The sequence below is a fragment of the Python bivittatus genome, unplaced genomic scaffold (assembly GCF_059951505.1).
Source record: "Python bivittatus isolate LINGU-HERP-01145 unplaced genomic scaffold, Pbiv_v1 ctg000350_np1212, whole genome shotgun sequence".
NCBI classification, from domain to species: Eukaryota; Metazoa; Chordata; class Lepidosauria; order Squamata; family Pythonidae; genus Python; species Python bivittatus.
Window position 1 is genome coordinate 14,823,843 of NW_028277074.1, and position 23,835 is coordinate 14,847,677.

At 34.8% G+C, this 23,835-nt stretch overlaps 1 protein-coding gene across 1 annotated transcript in view; it reads left to right on the top strand.

Moving 5' to 3' along the window:
* The window catches only part of NCAM2 (neural cell adhesion molecule 2), a 178,809-nt gene that overhangs the window by 113,342 nt on the left and 41,632 nt on the right, over positions 1 to 23,835 (top strand). Inside the window, exons 10-13 of the mRNA XM_088144603.1 lie at positions 1,497 to 1,684; positions 2,279 to 2,375; positions 6,971 to 7,144; positions 21,025 to 21,144. Coding sequence (XP_088000729.1) covers positions 1,497 to 1,684; positions 2,279 to 2,375; positions 6,971 to 7,144; positions 21,025 to 21,144 — 579 coding nt within the window. The remainder of the gene's footprint in view (positions 1 to 1,496; positions 1,685 to 2,278; positions 2,376 to 6,970; positions 7,145 to 21,024; positions 21,145 to 23,835) is intronic.

The window sequence follows — 23,835 nt, forward strand, 5'->3', positions numbered from 1 at the left end:
AATAGACAGCCATTAGTACCCTTCTCCTCCTCCTTTTTTTCAATATGTGGCATACAAATAAATAGTATGGTATGTTTTTGTTATAACTGTGATTCTGTACAGTATATTTCTACTTTGACCTAGCTTATTTCTGATCCATTTTGAACTACTTGTCATATCAGAAGCTATGACAACACTGCAATTTAACTGTCATAATAGTGTTTCATATGCCAAAATTATAATAATTCAATTTGTTGCTAAAGTTGGTAGCAACAGTATACTACATTTGATTCAATGACTTAAGCTATTTTTTATTTTATTTTATTTATTTTAGGATTCAACCAGATTTAGATATTATCTTACATCAGGATTAAGAAGATCCATTTCAGGTGTTAATACATAATTTTGTATTTTCTTGTCTTTTGCTTTTCAAGTTTTAGAGAGTTGGATAGAGAAAAAAAAAAGTCTGTAGAGAAAAACCAGTGGAATTATTATGATTGCTTTATTGTTGTTATTCACTTCACTCCTCCCTCTAACAAGTCCCCTAAAAGCTCTTGCTTATGATTGAATATAAAAGGTATGAGAGAACCTATTGATAAAAAATGGTTCCACCTAATTTAAATCTCAGGATGCCTAGACTAGCCTGTGTCATAATTATTTCAAAATGTTTCTGTATAACTTTTCCAACCTGTAAACAGTCTTTAAACAATGCATAACTAAATGCATAGTTAACATCATCATTTGGGGGGGGGGGATTTGACTGTAAACACATTGTCATCTTAGCTGGCCCCATACTCTGAGATATGTTTCCCCTAGAAACACTGAAATGTGTTGGTTCTGCTATGAGATAATATATTCATTATCTGTGTTCCATCTTTGTGTATTTTCTTCTGTGTTGCTGTTGTTTTAATTCTGTTTAATTTTTTTGCACCCCTGACACTCTCATGATTCATGATTTACAAAAATTCTAAGTAAAAAAATAAATAATGGAGCTAGAAAGAATTAGGCCACAGTGAAGATAAGTAAAACATTTACACACCCCTCTGAGATTTTAACAAACCAATGAATTAGTGTGTAAAAATTGTTCCGGGGCTGGGGGGACAGTCTGCCCTATCATGTTTTTGATGTGAATGAGCCAGATAGATGCTCTTGTGCATAAATAATTAGTCACTGAACTTTTTGAATTGTGGAAAGTAAATAATTAAGTGCTTTAACTGACATTCATTTTAAAGGTTTTCACAGTTAAATTATCATATATCTGAATGGTTTACACCATTATAGATAGGATTTTGTCCAGTATGTGAGGTTACTTTGTTTTGTTCTATTATAAAAGTAACATTACAATGAGCAAACTACAATTTAAACTTTTGATTATATTTCATAATTATTAGGATGTGCTTAACATTCTAAAATAGTGTTTCGATAAATCTGAACAATTGATGTATTTTTAATAAACTGATCAACATAATGTTAAATGAAGGCAAAGCAATAATATGCTTTTACAATATGTGTTGCAGATGCTCCAATTTTTGTGTCAAATCAAACAATTTATTACTCTTGGGAAGGAAATCCCATCAACATAAGTTGTGATGTTCTGTCTAATCCAGCAGCATCTATTCAATGGAGAAGAGGAAAATTGGTTTTACCTGTAAAAAATACAACTCATTTAAAGACTCATATTAGTGAAAACAAATTGATATTAGAGGTAAGCTTTCAGGGATAATTTAATATTTTCTTTATTCAAGATTCTTTTTTTCCCCCCATCACCATATATATTTAGATTATTTACTAAAAATTCAGGCACATCCCTTTAAAAGTTATCATTTGTTTGAGGGAGCATGTGAAACTGCTTTACTTCTTTATCAAATACTTTATTCTACAAAGAAAAAAGATTAAAGAATAGTACTCTCTATGTGCAATTCCAGTTTCCAGGGAATCAGTACAGAGCTCCATACAATCCTCTTTTCATCCCCTTTTTTATCTACAAAAATGCCTACATTGGAAAAAAAGTGGTAAATGTATGATGAAACATTTGTATAATTCCTATGGGCTCCTCATCTCTAGTCAGTTCAAATTATTCTGGTAAGGACTACACATGGTTGCATAGAACCCTCTATTATTTTCAGTGTTCTTGGCCACATGAAAAAAAAGATTGTGGGATGAAAGAAATGTGGGTTATATTTAGAGATCAGAATTTTACATATCAGCTGATACACACTTCTCTCTCTCTCTCTCTCTCTCTCTCTCTCTCTCTCTCTCTCTCTCTCTGTCTCTCTCTCTCTTTCTCCTTTCTACAAAGTTTGATCCCACATCAGACATTGACTTTGGACATTACAACTGTACAGCTACAAATAGTATAGGGAAAAGATATCAAGAATATATCCTTGCCTTGGCTGGTAAGTAATTTATTTATTTAAAAAGAAATGTTTTGGATGATAAAACAAATAGTTTGTATTCTTTGCTTAAGAAATAGCATCTATTTCAGTGTATTAAAATTAATAACAAAAATGTAAAATATGATTTTAACAAGGCCAAATATCAAACTAAGTGCAACCTTCCATGTTTTGGAGATCATAACTGTCTACATGAGAGGTACTAACAGTGTATTTGTCCCCTTGCATTTCATTTCCTGTCTCTTAAAAAAATTCCAAGCTCTCCCTTTACTGTGTCCTTCAAATAAAGAAAATAAAATCCATGATCAATAAAATCAACTTTTATATATTTATTTAGCCTAGTATGCTGCAGAACATTGTCATGTCTCTGGTGTTTATAATGAAAACAAATTTAAATCAAGACATTAAAATCATTAAAAAGCAATTAAAACCCTTCTTTTAAAAAAAATCAAATTAGCAATCAATAGTTCAAGAATATGTGCTTAAATGGACTTTTTAAAAAGTTAATAAACATGTTAGACCTTTGAGCTCTGTAGGGGATACATTTCAAAGAACTAGGGTGGTAACAGGAAGCTTGACCCAAAGTCACCATCAGACAAACATATACTAACTGTAGTTGAATCACTTAGTAAGCCTGGCAATTTATATAGAAAGAGGTATTTTCTGAAATGTACTGGACCATACAGAGCTTTAAAGGTAATAATCAACACTTGGTAGTTTGCTTGGAAAATATTGGTAGCTGGTACAGTGCTTTAATCACATGTGTATACGGTCACTTTAAGGTTTATCCAAGATCTACTTTTTTGTCCCAACTAAAGTTAATGAACTCCACAAAAAGGCAGGTTCATGTAGACTACATTACCTTCAATCTTAGAAGTTACCAGCACATGTACAAGGTTTAAGGTTAATTTATTCCAGAAAGGAATACAGTTAGTATATCAACTGAAACTAATAAAAGGCCCTCCTGGCTATTGACTCAATCTGGATAATCATAGAGAGATTCAAGTTTAGAAGCACCTCCAAACTGTGTACCTCCTTCTTTGGAGGAATGTAAGCCCATTCAGAAAAGGCAGATATACCATCTCTCTGACATTGAACACTCTCAGAGAATCATTGAATTGTGGAACATCATCAGTCCAACTCTCTGCAATATGCAAGAAAATCAAGTAAACCATCCTCAAGAGGTGACTGTCCAGACACTTCTTGAAAACTTTCCAAGTATTTATATTAAGCTTCCTGGCTTACTGAGATTCCCCACCACCACCACCACCTTTCTTGAAGAAGGGAATCACATTTGCTGTTTTCCAATTTCCTGGCATCTCCAAATTTTCAAAATTCCTTAAAGATAATTAACAGAGATCCTGACAGGTCTTCAGCCATTTCCTTAAGTATTCCAATGTATATTTCATCAGGGCCTAGTGATCTGAACACATTCAAATTATCTAGAAGTTTTTTTTACCACATACTTACTGACCTGCACCTTTCCCTGTTGCATTTGTTCACAATCTGATCTATCAAATCACAATTTTGTTTGGCTGTAAAGGCAGATGTAAAAAGGAATTTTTGCTTTCTTTTGGTCCTCTGCTTTCTCTTGGTCCTCTGTTAAGATTTTTCCATTTGAAGTAAGCAATGATCTCACTACCTTTTTTTTTTTAATTCTTCTTGCTGGTAGTATATTTGAAGAAAATCTTGCTGGACATTACCTCTCTTGCTCTTCTTAGCTCATTTTTCAAGCTTTGCCTTCCTCACCTCATTCCTACATTTCTGAGCTGAACCTTTGTCAACATCCTTTGTAATTATACCTTCCTTGCATTCCAGTAAGCATTGTCTTTAATCTCAATTCCTTCATGAACCTTTTTTGTCTATTCAATCACATTGGATTTTTTTAGATGTCTTCTTCCTCATTGGTATGCATGCAGAATGCATGCAGATTATACTTAATTTTCCTTACAAGAAGGTCAGCCAACTAATAACTAATAACTTTCCTTTAAGAGTATGTTCCCAGGATATCTTCCTTACTATTCGATTAGTTTATTAAAACAAGTATTTCAAAAATCCATGGTTTGTTCTTGACTTTTTTTTAACTATTTTTTTTTTTCAAATCAAGAACTTTAACAATGCATTCTCATTTGTACCCAAAGTTCTCACTACTTTAATATCTTCAGTCAAATTTTTACTTGTTGGTAAGAACCAAATCCATGATAGAAGATCCCCTGATGCCTACCAATTTTTTTAATCCACCTTTTCTGAATTTAATTTTAATTTATTATCCCTCATGTGGCTATTACTGATTTCACACACCTGTCATTAAAAAAAAAAAAAAAAGATCTGGGTTTCAGCCTCATTCTGATAGCATTCAATGCCTAGATCCTGATGATGTTTTCCCATAATGTAGGTATTGAAAAACATTGTAAATATAACTGATATTTGATCAGATTCCCATATGATAATTCTTATTAGTTCCTATTTCAAGGAGCAACTGCTTCCACATGACTATATCTGAAATATGAATGAATTGAATGAAAGCCCCCATGAACTGAAGAAACCTATGTTACACCTTGAGCTAATTAATGACTCCACTTCAGCTTGTATAAAAGTACTGAGTTCATATGGTTCTGTCCTAAGCTCCATGCAACAATTCCTTTTTTATCAATGACTTAGGGAATTGAGGGGACACTTATAAAATTTGCAGATGACATGAAATTGGAGGGGTAACAAATACTTTAGATAAAAGACAGGAGACTCTATCCTCTTTGAGAATGGACTTAATCAATGAGGTGCAATTTAAGGAAGAAATTTATAACGACATACAATATATCTCTATCAGATAAATAGTAAAAATATAAGGCACAGATATAGGATGTGAGAATGTGCTTGGCAGTAGTACATGTAAAAGGAATCTGCATGTTCTTGTTGACCACGAGTTAAACATGACCCTGCAGTGTGTTGTAGCTGCTGAAAAGACAAATGCTATCTCGGGATGCATTAGCAGTTCATAGAGCACAGATCATGGGAAGTAACTGTTCCACTGTACTTTGCCCTAGACTGATCTATTTGCAATAATGTGCCACAATATAAGCACCATAGCTAGACAAACTGGAGAAAGTTCAGAGGAGGATTACAGGCTGGTGAAGCCTATGAGGAAATGCTACAGGATCTAGGTAAAGATCCAATAGGTGATATATGATTGCACTCTTCAAATAACTGAAGAGTTGTCACAGAGAAGATAGAATGGCATTATCCTCTATTTTCTTATGGATCAAGACCAGAACCATTGGGTTAAAATGACATGTTAGATGTGATGAAGAAGTTCCTGACCATGAGTTGTCAGCCAGTAGATCAGGCTGCCACATGAAGTAGTGAGTTGTTCTTCCAGAGTCTTCAGAGGCTGGTTGGTTATCTCTCAGGGATGCTTTAATTGATCCCTCACTATAATTGAGAATAGTTCTTTATTTGTCATAATTGTATAATTTAAAAAGTGAATAATTTTAATAATATTTTAATAATTCTTTGTTAATAATAATAGTAATAATAATAATAATAATAATAATAATAATAGTGTGATAGTTTGAACTCTCTCTTTTATTTGGTATTGGTATGTATATTTGACCTCCTCCTACTATATATGTTGGCCACTATGCCATTATCCAGATTTATTGACATAATTTTATTAGAGTTTTACTGATTATTCTTCTGACTTGGTAATGACTAGAGTACTGATTTAACTTCCTCTTCTAGTACTAGAGGTTCTTGTAAGTAGGGAATATCTTCTAAGGTTTCTTGGATGTTGACCTCTTTACTGTACAGTATTTCAGTATACTCTTTCTTTGTTTGATCTCCTTTGAATTGGCTATTATCTGTCCATTAGAGTCCTTAGGTATAGCAATTCAAGGTTGGAACCTCCTTTTGGGTTCAGAGATCTTTTGGAAGACTTTCCTTGTTTTTTCCATGTCTGTTTCATCTTCCATTCCAAAAAATCCTAAAACAATCTACAACAAAAACAATGGATTTAGTATACTATGATTTTCTTCAGTCAAAAATATCAAATTAAAACTAGTTTGTGTATAGTTTTAATGTATTTTTTCCTATAAATCTTTTATAGAGCAAATTTCTATGATTTTAACCTTCCTTACTTACAGTAACTTTCTCAACTGCAAGCCTTTCAACACACAATTTAAAAAGACTCAATTGTGCCTTTATATACCTTAAACTTATCTGGGAAAAGTTAAATTTAAAAAAAAAACTAAATTCAGAAGAGTTTTCATTTAATAAAAAGTACATTGTATGTATTTTATTTTTGTATTGGTGAAATAAAGTTGAAAATAGCCATGTAAAGCTTAGCATACTATTTTCCATTAAACATCTATACAAAGGGTTTTAGCCTCAAAATGATTAAAATGATTCAGTCAGTCCCCTAACCTTAACCTTCCTGAAGACTCCACTTTCAATCTTTCAGTGTACTGGTCAGTTTTGCTTATTTAATAGTGTTAATGTGTTAGTCTATATTTCCCCCATGTAGTAAAATAACTTACTCTTTATTGTTCCTTATATTGCCTAATCTTGCTATCTTATTAAATGTTCTTTAATTTTTTTCCTAGATGTACCATCCAGTCCACATGGAGTGAAAATTGTAGATGTATCACAGACTCTTGCTAAGGTATCTTTTAATAAACCAGATTCTCATGGAGGTGTCCCTATTCATCATTACCAAGTGGATGTAAAAGAAGTCACTTCAGAAACATGGAAAGTTGTTCCTTCACATGGAGTTCAGAGTAAGTCTACAATAAGAAAAATAAGGATAAGTCTTATAAAAAATCTTAAAATAATTGTTTGTTTTCCTATTTTTTAATATAAAGTTATATATTTTAAGAAGAATTAGTGAAAAATTAATTCTTCCTAAAATATATAATTACTTCATTTTCAAATCCTTTTCAACAGAAGCAATTCTAACAGGCTATAATCCTATTGTGCCTAGGACAATCCTATCCTCTGGTTTTCCCTTCAAGGTCAGAGACAAAATTTAAGATACTCCCCCAAATTGTAGCTGTTACTAGTACAGTGACATTAATTATAAGGATTTCAAAGTATATACAAATACGAGACAAGGGTCTTAACATTTTCATGCTATGTGTGAACTCTCTTTATTATTTATACATGTGCTTGGATGTTATTTTTTTTTTAAAAGTTTTAATTTATAAGTGTGGTATAGGATTTAACTGTAGGTTATTTGTTGATAATATTTTTTAAAATGTCAGATTTTATTTTCATGTACACTACTTCATTTCACTCATAGAACTAATTTGGAGATTCTGTTTCAAGAAATTTTACTGCATATATGCAAGTGCCTTTACAAAACAAAAAAGGTGAAAATATAATCCATCTGTCTCATTTAATACAAAATTGAAAAATGTATGTTGGAATATCGACTGGCCTGGGCTTTCCTTTTTCATATTTATCTGCAGTGGCACTAAATCAGATAAAATAAAGACAAGTGTGTTTTTGTCCTTTATGAACAAATTTCCTGAAATCATAGAACAATAGCAACAAGGGAATCTGACAAAGTACTCAATTTATGATGTAGATAAAAAGTCTCTCAGTCCTAGTCCAATATTTTAACCCTAACCCTATCATTTAAAATATTGATTTTCCAAGTTTGCAATATTCATAAGGATTTAGCTCAAGTAGAGAAAGCTCCCTTCTTCAGAGGATACCCTCCTGACTTGTGAAAAGCAATTAGAAACTTCATTCATTTCTTTAATTTTCTTATATACCATCAAATTTACTGACTCCTGGAAGTTTACAGCAATAATGCAACCATAAACAATAATGCAACTGTATATACAAAAATAAGCCAAAATCAATGATAAATACAGCATAGGGATAAAGACCAAACATGATAAACCAGCTACCCCAATTAACAGCAGTACTGTAACTCAAAGGTCTCTCAAAAAAGTTCAGTCTTAATGGCCTTCTAGAAGATGCCAGACTAACTTCAGAGGCCACTGTATTAAAAGATTGCCTAAAGTACTGTGCTCCTCACCTCACATTTCAATCATTCATTCATTTATTCATTCATTCATTTAATTTGTATGCTGCCCATCTCCCCCAGATAATGCGTGGATGTGAACAAGAGGATAAAATTCACTCCAACTGATTCATAGACTTTTGTTCTGAAAGAACAGTATGATATACCATAACCAACTTGTCAATTATATATAGAAAATAAGTAATGTTCAGAAAACTGGAGATTGGGGGTTGGTGTGAGAAATACTGGAAATTTCTATATAATATTTTATATATGCAAAGTGAACAAATTAATATAAATTGATAATCTCAATATTTTTGTACCATATTTGTTTTACATGTTATTGTTGAAGTAGCATTGGAAGATTAAAACTGGATGCCAGAGCACAATGGAAGCTTGTGGAGATAAAATAATTTTAGGATTCCATGTGTTTAATCTAATTGGGCCATTTATTACAACAAGAGTGTAATAAACAAGAGTGGGATCATCACTTTCCATATTCATAGTAGAGACCATGATACAGCATTTAGTAGCTATAGCGCTCCCACACATATAACCAAAAGCATGGATCCGGCACCTTTATCATAATAATAATTAAAAAAAGGAACAACTAGAGAAGACTAATGAAACAATCAATGATATCTTCAAAGGAATAAAGTTTACAATGGAAGAAGAAAGCAACAACACTTTCCTTCTTGAATATCCTCATCAGAGGAAATAATGGCAAACCACAAGCCCAAGTCTATCAGAAAGCAACCACACTAACCAAGTGCAGCACTACCAAAGTAACAACCCAACCTTCCAGAAGAGGGGCTGCGTAAGAACGTTATTCAGATGAGCACAAACAGACTGTAGCAACCCAGAACACTAGAAGAGGAAACAGGTCAACATGTTCCAACAAAATAGATGCCAACGCAGCTTTATCAAAAAGTGCTTGACCACACAGACAGTATAACCTCAAAGGATAACACTCCCATACATCAAAAACATCTCTGAAACACCCAACAAATTACTGCAATCACACAGGACCACACTGTAGTATACAAACAAACTAAAGCCCTCCAAAACATTTTAAGCAAATCAAAAGACCCAGTAGCCCAAGAAGAAAACAACTGGAGTCATCTACAGCTTATAGTGCAAGGACTGCAACAGCCACTATGTAGGACAGATAGGCTGAAGACTAGCACAGCGTATCCATGAACACTACTTAGCTGTCAGATGAATGACAAAAACTCCTTAATCTCATAATACAGACAGACTCAACTACAGTTTCAGTGGGGAAAACTATTAGCATCTTAGACCAAGCCAAATCCAAAAATAGTAGGAAGTTCCATGGAAGCTTGACATTCAGATAAATCAGCCATCAATAGACTGTTAGAGATAAACCACATTTACACACCATTCAAAAGATACAATAAAAAAAACTAGGAGGGAAACAAAAAGTCTACAACACATTCCCTCCAGCAGCCAACATTCAGATAAACAAGGATTAACACCAGACAAACAATCAGGCAGAAAACGATACTCTAATCAAAGAACCACCTAGGAGGAAACTAAATCCCCACCAAAACTGGTAGGGAAAACTACTGCAAACCCCATACTCACACCCCCTGATTATGTTACTTAGTTGGGTAATGAAACATCTGCAAGCAAACAACCAAGCTCAGAGATCACCAAGAACTCCACATTTATTACAATATTAGAACATTAAGTAGAATCTCTATGACATTGAAAATATTTAAATAATTAGCTGCATTAAAACAAAATAATATCCCAAAAATAATTAGTAATGAATAAATTAATAAAATGTTTTATAATGGTAATGAATAATTTTATTTCTTATATGCAAAAACCAAATTTGAATAGTTATAATATCAAAATTTTTGCTGTTTGCTTGTCTATTTATATAACATGCATTGAATTATAGTGGCAATATTTAGTAATTTCTTTGGAGATTCTTTTTTTTTAATCAAAACTATGAAATCTACAGAATAAAATAATAGAAAATGATGGTATTTAAATATTTTAAATAAATGGTACTGTACACTATGTTTAGCTTCAGACTGAAAAATGTATAGTTTTATATAAGAAAAAATTAGATTAGAGTTTTTAACTGCTTCCATTCTGTCGTAGGAAGAAAACTTGTGCATCAAAATGCAGAATTCATACTTGACTTTCCTCTGCAGATGTTTTTGTACCAAATGTTTCTTGTTGTTTAAGCTTTGTCATCTTTGAATAGTCATATGCAAATATTTTATTTTACTTTTCCTCGCTCAAGAAACAGACAGAAATTATACCTTAAATATTACAATATTATTAATCAACTTTTATCACTAGAATCTTAGTCAATGTATATGAAGGCATGGAACACTATTTTTAAATTCTGGCTCAAACTACTGTTTCCTCCGTTAGGTCTAGCTCCTTTAACATTTCAGAAAAAGTATAGTTCCACTAGGGATAATGTAATTAATAACCATGAATGTTGACATCTAATCATACAGAAGTATGGTATCTAATTAAAAGGAGGCTAATTAAAGTGTTTAGGGAGCTCTTTACAGAGTTAAAAACATCTTACTAATCCTATTAATCAGAGAAGAGTGATCACATGCATGCTTTTTAATGTGCTTTCCATCAGCTTGGATGATAAATTCTGAGATATACCACACCTTGATCATATATCCCCACGTGTCAGTGAGATTGAACTGATAATTCAGTTGATTGAATTGATATTGTACTGGTAATAAGATGAAGATATTCAATTATAAAATGTTACACTCCTCCTAACTAAAACTCCAGGAGGAGCCTTATATGATTTTTATTCAGAGACATCGGAGCGGCAGGGGGGAGGGAATCTGCAAAATGGTGGGCATAGCAAAATGATTAAATCTCCATCCTTTTTGTATGTTACAAACCTTCTCCTGTGAACACTTGTTCTTATTAGGAAATCATGCCCCACAAAAAACAAGGAAAGTGGAAACATTTTACACAAAAATAATTGTTTTTATGCTAATACATAAAATAATTGAATATATTTTGTAACCATCTGCAATTGCTGTTTTCTGTCCTTTTTTTTTTTTTTTTCCTGTTAGTTTCCATACATACTGCTGTTGAGACAGTTTCTTATTTTCTAAATACCTGGATTCACCACATTTGGAAGTAGGGACATATGAGATATTTGTCATATCACAACTTTTATACAAATTTATTGATTTTGGACCTCCCACTACAGTGGGGCAAAAAAGTATTTAGTCAGCCACCAATTGTGCAACTTCTCCCACTTAAAAAGATGAGAGAGGCCTGTAATTTTCATCATAGGTATACCTCAACTATGAGAGACAAAATGGGGGAAAAAATCCAGAAAATCACATTGTCTGATTTTTAAAGAATTTATTTGCAAATCCTGGTGGAAAATAAGTATTTGGTCAATATCCAAAGTTCATCTCAATACTTTGTTATATATCCTTTGTTGGCAATGACAGAGGTCAAACATTTTCTGTAAGTCTTCACAAGGTTTTCACACACTGTTGCTGGTATTTTGGCCCATTCCTCCATGCAGATCTCCTCTAGAGCAGTGATGTTTTGGGGCTGTCGCTGGGCAACACAGACTTTCAACTCCCTCCAAAGGTTTTCCATGGGGTTGAGATCTGGAGACTGGCCAGGCCACTCCAGGACCTTGAAATGCTTCTTACGAAGCCACTCCTTTGTTGCCCGGGCAGTGTGTTTGGGATCATTGTCATGCTGAAAGACCCAGCCACGTTTCATCTTCAATGCCCTTGCTGATGGAAGGAGGTGTTCACTCAAAATCTCACGATACATGGCCCCATTCATTCTTTCCTTTACACGGATCAGTCATCCTGGTCCCTTTGCAGAAAAACAGCCCCAAAGCATGATGTTTCCACCCCCATGCTTCACAGTAGGTATGGTGTTCTTTGGATGCAACTCAGCATTCTCTCTCCTCCAAACACGACGAGTTGAGTTTAGACCAAAACGTTCTACTTTGGTTTCATCTGACCATATGACATTCTCCCAGTCCTCTTCTGGATCATCCAAATGCTCTCTAGCAAACTTCAGACGGGCCCAGACATGTACTGGCTTAAGCAGGGGGACACATCTGGCACTGCAGGATTTGAGTCCCTGGCGGCATAGTGTGTTACTGATGGTAGCCTTTGTTACTTTGGTCCCAGCTCTCTGCAGGTCATTCACTAGGTCCCCCCATGTGGTTCTGGGATTTTTGCTCACCGTTCTTGTGATCATTTTGACCCCACAGGGTGAGATCTTGCGTGGAGCCCCAGATCGAGGGAGATTATCAGTGGTCTTGTATGTCTTCCATTTTCTAATTATTGCTCCCACAGTTGATTTCTTCACACCAAGCTGCTTGCCTATTGCAGATTCAGTCTTCCCAGCGTGGTACAGGTCTACAATTTTGTTTCTGGTGTCCTTTGACAGCTCTTTGGTCTTGGCCATAGTGGAGTTTGGAGTGTGACTGTTTGAGGTTGTGGACAGGTGTCTTTTATACTGATAACAAGGTCAAACAGGTGCCATTACTACAGGTAACAAGTGGAGGACAGAGGAGCCTCTTAAAGAAGTAGTTACAGGTCTGTGAGAGCCAGACATCTTGCTTGTTTGTAGGTGACCAAATACTTATTTTCCACCATGATTTGCAAATAAATTCTTTAAAAATCAGACAATGTGATTTTCTGGATTTTTTTCCTCATTTTGTCTCTCATAGTTGAGGTATACCTATGATGAAAATTGCAGGCCTCTCTCATCTTTTTAAGTGGGAGAACTTGCACAATTGGTGGCTGACTAAATACTTTTTTGCCCCACTGTATATAGAACAGAAATGTCTGTATAAGCTGCAGAACTTTCTGATACACAAAAATGTGTATATTAGGAGAAAGTTATACCCATACATATTGATTAATATGTAACTGTTTGCAAAAGTGTATATTAGGAACTGAGTACAAAATGCAAATATTAGAAAAGGCAAGTACATTTATGCATTTTTGTGTATATTTCTGGCAGTTTGCATAAACTAATGTTTATGAATATTTGTGGTTTTGGGCTGAAATAATAAATGAATGCTATACAGACTGCAATCAAGCTCGCACCTAGGATATCAAAAACATGCTTTCTCCTTCAAAAACCTTGCCCATTAATATTCCCTAGCCTCCTTTTTACCAATTCCCAGTTTGTATTACCATTTTATAATTTTGAAAATGGTTTCATTTTGTTTTTAAAAAGGACAGTAGAGGGCAGATGGGGTTTTAGAGTACAGGTAATATAAGAATGCCTGATTCAAAGGAGCAGAACTACAGTGGTACCTTGGGATACGAACGCCTCTACTAACGAACTTTTCAGGTTATGACCAGCTCCGGCCGCAAAAATTTACCTCGATGTGCGAACTCCGCCTTGTGGTACGGTCATTTTTCCGCCCTGACACGTGGTCCGTGGCCATTTTTCCGTCCCTGACACGCGCCCGGCCGTTTTCCCGCCGCGCCGCGCTCGGCCATTTTCCCACCGCACCGCGCCGCACCCAGCCGTTTTCCCGCCCCTGACGCGTGGTCTGCGGACGCCCGAACAGATTAATGGTAATTACATTGAACCTTATGGGAAAATTTGCTTCGGGGTGCGACCAAATTCGGAGGGCGGAACAGATTAACCGGATTTACATTGAACCCTATGGGGAAATTTGCGTCGGGTTATGACCAACTCGGGATACACCCAGAGTCACAGAACAGATTAAGTTCGTATCCCGAGGTACCACTGTACTAGAATTGTTTGGCTAATCTTTCTTCTGGCCATTGTGCAGACTTCTAAAACAGCTTTCCCTTTGGTCTTCTTTGTAAAAAGGTGGGGTATTGAATCAATACGTAATAAATAAATATATACATAAATAAATAAGTTCAGGACACAAAGAATAGCTTTGCAGAATAAAATTTAGTAGATATCATTCTAATTTTTTAATGCTATTTTTTTACCAGTATTTTTTTTTTTTTTACAAAAACAGTGAAACTGTTATTATTATTATTTTTACTCTGGGGGACGCAGTGGCGCAGCGGCTTAATGATGCTGAAAGTTGCCGGCCAGAAATGGCTGACGCTTCAGCGGTTCGAGTCCAGCCTTCGTGTTAAACAGGGTGAGCTCTGTTTCCTCCCCAGTTCCTGTCAAGCCAACAGGTCGAAAACTCACGTGAGTAGATAAATGGGTACTCTCACTGCGGTGGGAGGAAAAATGCTGGCGGCACCTTGGGAAAAAGGAGTCGGGAACAGTTGCCAGTAAAACGCGAAACCGCACTTACCCAAAAAAAGGGCACGAAGCAACAGAAACCCCACCTCCTGCGCGCGCCAGCTGGGCTCTGCTCTAGGAAGGAGGCTCTGGCAAACCACTTCCGAAACACTTGCCTTGAAAACCGCAAGGACTCGTCCAAGCAGTCACTGCAGAGTCAGTAATGACTAAGCGCAGATTAAAAAAAATAATTTTTTTTTTACTATATCAGCTTGAGTTTGATGATTCATTTAATATTAATTACAATATACTTTTTTCAATTGCCTTTTATTTAAAATAATACAAAAAAAAAAGACTTAATGGAAATGATGTTGTTTAAAAGGAAGTTGGACTTTGGAGATTAAAATGAAGTCTATTTGAGAGGGCAGTGCAGTTCCTCAGAAAGTTCAAGTTCATAGCTTGGGAGTGCTTGTTGGCATCTGGATTTGCAGGGGCAGCTGTGGTGAGGACTGCATGTGCACAATCACAACTAGTAAAGCACCTGCAACCCTTCCTGAGCCAACTAGATTTAGTGACATTTATCCATACTTTGGTTCTTATCAGTCTCAACTATAGCAATGTGCTTATGTGCAGCTATCCTTGAAAGCATCTGGAAATTGCAAAATGGGATTGCCAGGCTGATGATTGGTACAAGCCCTAAGGATCATATTATGTTGTTGCTAAAAGATTTTCAAAGGTTGCCAGTTGCCTGGCAGACACATTTTAATATGTCAGTATTGACATTTATATCTCTAAACGGGTTACGGCCTGAGTATGTAAAGGATAGTCTCTTCTCCTATGAACTTGCCAGGTTACACAGAACAGAAGGAGAGATCCTTTTGAAGAAGCCCCCACTGCCAGAATCTTAGCTGTTAGGTATGTGGGAAAGGCCTTCTTCTGTATAGTCCCCAGCCTATGGAATACACTCTCCAAGCAAGTGGATTTGACTTGCATTTTCCTATCATTTAGGCAATGACAAAAATGATGTCTTCACCATGTTTTGGACTGTTCATTATGCAATGATTGATTTTTATTTTATTTTTATTTTTACTGCATTTGATTATATTGTTATATTCTTTTTCATGATTGCAAGCTGATTGTTGGAATCAACAGATAGGCAATTTAGTAAAAAAAAAAATGCTTAACATGAAAGTGAGAATTTATGAAATAACTATTAACAAACCACACATTTGATATTTAGTTGATAATGTCACAAAGAGGTAAACAATCATTATTTCATGAAAATAATTTTTTCATGAAAATCAATACAGTTATAAATAAAGCTTAGGAAGAAAAGAAATCACATATTTTTGCCTTTTAACAGCTAAGAACGCTATATAACAATATACTTTTTTGGGAGGAAGTAAAAATTCTTTCTGTAAAATTCAACTTTCACTTCAGTCAGTGGATGAGTTTTTCATAATAGTCTAGAGTCTTCTGTAGAATTCATAGTTTACAGTTATAAGGATAATTTAAAAAAAAAAGATATTAGTACATAAAACTACTTTTTTCCCCATCTGTTATTATAATATACTAGATTTATTATTTAATGTTCATGATTTTCTGTTCATTTTTAACAGAAGACATATATGCAAGGCTTATCTTGTATTGATAACTTTATTTCTATATGAATTACAATTATACTTTCAAAAATAGTATTTATCTAAAAAGTTGAAAATCATATTCATTTCTCTCAGGTTTTGGTTTACTCACTAAACTGGAAATCTTATCAAAACTGCATTGCTTCTGTTGAACCACCTATAGCATATCTGTTGCCCTCTGCATTACAGGATTTTTGCATAATTTTAATCAGAAACTAATTGAATATGTACCTCATTCTTGTCACATTTATGAAGTTTACATTTAAATAAAATGATAAATTTTGGTATCTTCTTTACAGTTAGTTTGCAAGATGTGTGACTCAGCTTTAATTAGTAAACTTTAAAACACTGATCTAGAGTCTAAATACTTTCCATATGCTTTTCAGAGTTGCTATATTTGAATGGCACATTTAGATGGCCACTCTTTTCTTTTGTCAGGGTCAAAGAAAGATGCTGCAAGGCAGTGTTTCTCAATCTTGGCAACTTGAAGATGTGTGGACTTCAACTCCCAGTGAAGTGGAGTTACAATGCTCCATTGTCATAATACTACCCTTCTGACCCATCAACAGTGTTGGAGGGTAACTACAGATAGTCCTCACTTAATGACCATTTGTTCAGTGACCGTTCAAAGTTACAGTGGCACTGAATAAATGATACTTACACCCAGTCCCTGAAGTTATGCTCGTTGCAGTGCTCCCGTGGTCACATCAAAATTCAGGCACTTGGCAGCCCACCCACACTTACAACTATAGGGGTGCTTCAACTCCCCCCACCTTCCTATTTCTCCCACCCATGTCTACCATTTTTGTGGTTGTGGCAGTGGCACTGGAGCTAAAGTAGAGTATGTAAACTACAAAACAACAATTGTACTACTAAATAAGTGTCTGCTGAATTTTAGATATCATAACAATATATTAAGAGATCTATAATCCTTTACAATTTAAGAACCAGAAGAACCAGAAGTGATCCTTTCTACACTATAACATATAACAAGCTATAACATATAACATTCACAGGGGTAGTATGATGCTTAGTACATGATACTGGATCATTGTCAGTGAACCTAGAATTGTAGTTACTACATAGAATTAGTAGAAATAATAATGCTGTCAGTGGATCTATTTAGACAATGGGCTTAATTAACATGAATGTTTTAGGACAAGCAATGGAAAACACTAGTATTTTGTATTCAATTTAAATATTTTTACTTTAGCGTATGGTATTAAGCAAATTATATTGTTACATATTCTCCACTTGAAAAATTCAATGAGCAATAATTCTCAGACTTTGGATGCTTTCATAAAAAGAACATGAAGAACAAAACAAAACAAAAACAAAAATATGGAAGGCTTTCAGAATTGTTTATGTACATTGGTAAATGTACAGTTAAGAGGATGTAAAAGAGTTATACAAATCACTAGTTCCATTGTTTTACTTCAGATTTCAACTCAATTCTCAATACATTTTTTCTAAAGCTACTTTTGGATGCATTTCCTAACCCTAATTGACACAGTACCATTCACTATAAGACTGGGGACTGGTTGATTAATTCTCTGCCAGATAATACTGTTATGCTCCTGACTGGCACATTTTCAGACATGCAAGGAAAAGAGCAGGAAGCAGATTCCCTGGAAGTTCTGGGCTACAGCAGCCATGACACAGTGAAACTATTTCATACCTTGTCGAGATTTTGCAACTCAGGGATTCTTCTGCCTGGACTGAGTGATCGAGGTCCTAATCAAAGTTAGACCATCAGCCCTCAGGAAAGATGCAGATTTAAGATACAAAGTCAAAAGGCTACACAGCACAGAAGGTTATAAATTCTGGCAGGAGAACATATGAAATGCTACGTAGGTTTGATGACTCTTAGCTGAGTGCTGTGAGGAGGCTCGATAATTAAAACCTCCCTTACACACTTTGTGTGTTGCTGGAAACAATTCTTCTACTCCAGCCACATGTTTTACTGTTGTCTATGTTGTTCCTGTTAAATCCTTATGAGATACAAATAAGGATAAACTATAATTCTGAGACATCAAACTCCAGAATCACTGTGACACTATGGGTTGCAAGATAAATTGATTAAATAAATATTAAGCAACATGGAAACGCATAAGATTATCCAGATATTATAAAAATAATATAGTCTATGCTGTATGTTAAGCTTCCAATATCATCTTGTATGGAGGTGTTTCATTGCATCTATATGAAATAATATCTCATGTGGTCATGTAATGATTTGAATTGCATGTGAATTGCATGTATGAAGTTTTTCCCCACTTAGAAACTCAGTCTGTCATCAAAGGAAGTAATCAATGTCAAATGAACAGTATCATGAACAGAACTATATTTTCTGTGTATGGTTTAATTACAAGTCAATTGCCTGGCCATGACTAGGTTTGTTTCTGAATAAACAATAATAGGATTATTCTTAATAATTCTATTTTAGAAATAAATGTAGAACCAAAGTATACATAATCCAAAATCACAATTTTAAGCAGGTAGATACATTTTGTATTATTTCTTCCTCCCCCTCCTCTCTTTTTCAAGATGGAGGTCATGTGGGCCTACTCTGGAAGGTACACAGAGTAAGCTCTGGTTTCATAGAACTGAAAAAAAAGTACTAAGTGTGGTAGCTTTCCAGTCCATATCTTCACTTTTACAGAAGGAAAGCAGTGTCTTGCATTTCAGAGGTTGCATCTAGCTCCCTCTTCCCTTCCAGATCACATCTAGATTAGGAGTTCTCAACCTTTTGTTGCTCATGACCCCCTTCTGGCCCTCATTATCTCTTTGGTCCCCAGCATAGTTGTTAGTTGGAAAAAAGTACTTTTTTATTAATCTAAACTGTATCATCTAATTATCTTTATACTATAAAGAAAAAAAATATTTGTAATAGCTAACAAAAAGAATTAATTATATACAGACATAATTGTGTAATAGCTAACAAAATTCTTAAAGACTTAAAATGTCTAGTGGTAGCATAGGCCCCCTAGAAATGGCATGGCCCCTTGGAGGGTGATAAAGTCCACATTGAGAGCTACTACTCTAGATGGTTCTAGAAAGTAAACATAGATTCTGCTTTGACTCCATTTATTTTAGTAATAAATTAAATATATATTTTGAATATCTCCTATTCTGGTAATAACTAATAGCATTTAGTTAATTAGCTTGTACATTGAATTCAGTGGTAGCTTCAGAAATTATTATTATTATTATTATTATTATTATTATTATTCATTGCTTATTATTGTATGTTTTATCTTTAAAAGTAAATTGATAACTTTGACAATTTTCAGATAAAAATTGTGGGCAGTTATCCACTTTTCTTTTTTAATATGATAATATCCAGAAAAATAGTGCTTATCCATATATGATTTTTGTGAGCAATATCTGTAAATCCAACACATTTATCTGTTCCTATTTACAAACCTGCAAATTTTTGTAAATATTTGCTTTTGTAATCTCACTTCCAGAGGAATTGTTTCCCCCTTTTTCCCTTAGTGGTTATTTATTTGTTGCCATGTTGACAGGAATGGAATAAAGTATATATGATTTTACATAAGAAACCTGAAATATTTTAATAGGATATGTGCAGCTGCTTGAGTATTATGAGACATAAATATCAGCTGTTGCTGTTATTCTGCTCAGGTGGCACTAGAATCATAGAAAATTCAGTATGGCCTGGTGGATGGTAGATGTGGCAAAGATAAATTTATGCTGCATTTCCAATCAAACTTTTCAATGTTATGCTCTCCCAGGTCCCACAAATTTTACTTTTTTTTTTTTTAAGAACTTCTTCTTGCCCGAAGAAGGCAAGAAGATTGATCTTTAGAACAATACTGTAATACTTTATTTCAGCAGTTCTTTTTCAAAGTACAGTGATTGGATAAATCTAATGAACCTTCAGTGTGATAAGCAAATAGAACTTGTTATCACATACCTATCTTCTATTATTGTCATCTTTCACTACCCAGTTGTTTTCTGGAAGAGACACACTGTTTGTAAATGTGTATGAGCATTCCTGAGAGTGGGAATTGAACCTCAGGCAAACACAGTGAAGAAAGATTTATTGAATGAAATGCATGATAGGGATTAGGAAAGCCTAGCAGCTAGTGAACTACATCCTATGCTACATCCTACATCCATCCTCCCAGGATGGGAGCTGAGAGAGCAAGAGCTCCATACATGTGCATCTGCAAAGAAATACAGAACGAAGACCCAGAGATTATCAATTCATAGACAAAGAGTAGTAGAATGAAAGTAGGAGATAGAGTAAATTGCTATCTATAACTCTCTGTCCCTTGTCAAGAAGTGAAAAGCCAGTGGCGTGAAAGTCACACCTGGAATATTTCACATCAAGCATATTAATTCACATATATTTTCTTATTAAATGTAGTCATAAATAACACTACCATATTTTCCTTAAATATTAAATACTTATGGAGAAATACCAAGATATTATGTGTTTCCTTTCACTTATCTATGTATTAATTAAAGAAATAGATAACAGTATGCTCAAGTTTGCACTTTATATTATTTGTTAAATAACACATAGATACAACTGGATACATTGTCCTACACCTTCTTGTGGTCACAACACACCTTATAAATGACTACTTTTTTCTTCCAAATAAAAATTAATGTGTATAACCTTAATGTAAACATTGTGAAATAAATGAAGCAGAAATATTACAACCTAATGTATCCCTTTTCACACAAAATATGCTTCTTTTAAATAAAGTTTTTATTTGTTTTCTCTTAGCTATGGTTATTCTCAGCAATCTGGAACCAAATACAACATATGAAATAAAAGTTGCTGCTGTAAATGGAAAAGGGCAAGGAGAATACAGCAAAATTGAGATATTTCAGACTTTACCAGTTCGTAAGTAATTTACTGTTCTGCCTTATGGTAAAATAAAGAATTTTAAATTAATTAAATTTATTTTAAAAAATTATTGGTGCTCATTTTTATATTTAATGTGGTATTGGTGCCCTTAAGCATCACAAGTAAAATCTAACACAATTGAACAGCACCCTGAATTTTCTTATGACTGTCTGATAATTCTCCACCATAAATAGGATATGTGAAGTAACTGAATTGTCACTGTTCTGAAAGCACTTCTGAATTTCACAATGTAGTTCCAGTTTTGATACTCTTTTTTTTTTTAAATGAATATAGAAATTACAAGATCAAATAGGATACTGCTTTAACTATATAGGAAGCAATGGATTTATTATCAATTATATGGCTATAGGGTAATTTCTTAAAGCATTTTACATGTATTTCAGTATCTGTATTATTAATATATGTGTGTTTATACACACAAACATACACATATATACACATACACATACATATACACATGCACATAAACATACACACACAGACACACAGACATGCATTTATTTTTACATATATGCAGAGTAAAGTTCCTGGATAATATATTTTATTAAGAAATAGATACTCTGCCATTTAACATGTCTTTAATCACATTTGTGTGTGAGAGACACAGAAATTCAGTTTTGCTCAGGTAGCCTTATATTATTAATATTATATTGTATCAGGTTTTGTAGTCAGCCCATTGTAAGCTCCAAACTGTGAGGATATGGCCATTTTTTCCAAGGAAGGGGCAATTGTGAAGGCAGGATTTCTGCTTATATGAGTCAACATTTGTGAATTATCTCATATAATACCTATCAATAATTTCAGGTAATTATGTTTTGAAAGTTAACTTCCTAACTTTTATTAACATAGTTGTGAAATATTAAAACAAAATATAGTTTCAAGTTTTTAAATGAGAAGTAAATTGATGAACTTTTTCAAAATAACATTTTGAAAAACATTATGGACAGTAGTATCATAATAGTATCTTTTCCATGAGTGTTGAAATCACAAATCTGTAAAAGAAACAGATTTATTTTTACAGTATATGAAAATATGGATTTGTTTTTACTTTATGAATTATTATGTAATAGCTTGAGGGATTATGGCATAGTAGAAATGTATGCTTTTCATAAACAAGTTTTTGAGCATGCTTTACCCAATCCTTATTTCTGTACTGTACATAGATACATCTGCAATACTATCTACAATTAAAGACAAAATTTGTTATCACATTTGTCTTTCATGGACTGATTTAGAAAGACTGTTTTTTCCCCCTATAGATCAAAAGACATTCATTCTGTGTAGGAGCATACAATTCAGTTAATTTTTTTCTTCCTTTTGTTCTTCATATTTTCTCATATTTTTCTCACTTTCCTGCTACAGTGCATACTTTTTGCTGTGATGAAATATCTATATGTATATCCATCTATATCTCTCTATCTCTATTTCTATCTCTCTATCTCTATCTATCTCAATCAATCCCCTCTCACCCATATGGATAGTATGTGTCTTCCTCAATCTCGGGTCCTCTACTAGAGGCCTGGGAGTTTGAGGGTTCTGTGCAGTATCTTAGTTGTTCCTAACACTGCACTCTTCTGGACAGAGAGCTCTGATGTTGTTTCTGGGATCTGTTGGAGCCATTCTCCCAGCTTAGGAGTCACAGCCCTAAGTGTGCCTACCACCACTGGGACCACTTTGGCCTTTACTTTCCAAATCCTCTCTAGTTCCTCCTTCAGGCCCTGGTACTTCTGCAGCTTCTCATACTCCATCTTCCTGATGTTGCTGTCACTTGGAACTGCTACATCTATCGCCACGGCTGTCTTCTCATCCTTGTCTATTACCACAGTGTCTGGTTGATTGGCCAGTGCCTATCTGACTGTCTGGATCTTGAAGGCCCACAGGATCTTATCCCTATTATTCTCCACAACCTTCTGTAGAATCTCCCATTTGGACTTTGGAGGTCTAGCCCATACACTGTGCAGATGTTCCTGTACACAATGCCAGCTACTGGGCTGTGCTGTTCAGTGTATGCTGTTCCTGCCTGCATCTTACACCCTGCCATTATGTGTTGGACTATCTCTGAGGCCTCTTTGCACAGCCTGCAGCCTTGGATACTGTCTAGAGTGGTAGATCCCTGCTTCTATGGATCTGGTGCTGAGTGCCTGTTCTTGTGCTGCTATGATCAGTGCATCAATGCTGTCTTTTAGTTCAGCCCTTTCCAGCCACTGGTAAGATTTCCCAATGTCAGCCACCTCAGCTATCTGTCAATGGTACTTCCCATGCAGGGGCTTGTCTTGCCATGGCACTTTCTCTCCTTGAACCTCTTCCCATGTGTGCTGCTGCCTCAGACATTCTCTCAGCTGGTCATCTTTGGATACCAACTTACTGATGTACTTCTTGATGTTTCTTCCAGGACAGTGGCTTTGACACTCACTAGCCTGCCTGCCGTCTTTCCAGCTGTTGTTCAGTCTCTGAGTATTGGACTTGGGATGGAAACCTCCATACATTGTGAGGCACTTTCGGGTCTTCACATTGGCAGAGTCCACATCCTTCTTTGGCCAGCTCACTATGCCAGCAGGGTATCTGATGACTGGCAGAGTGTACATGTTGATAGTGTGGATCTTGTTCTTCCCATTGAGCTGGCTGTCAGCACCCATATTATCCTTTGGTGGTACTTGGATATTGCTG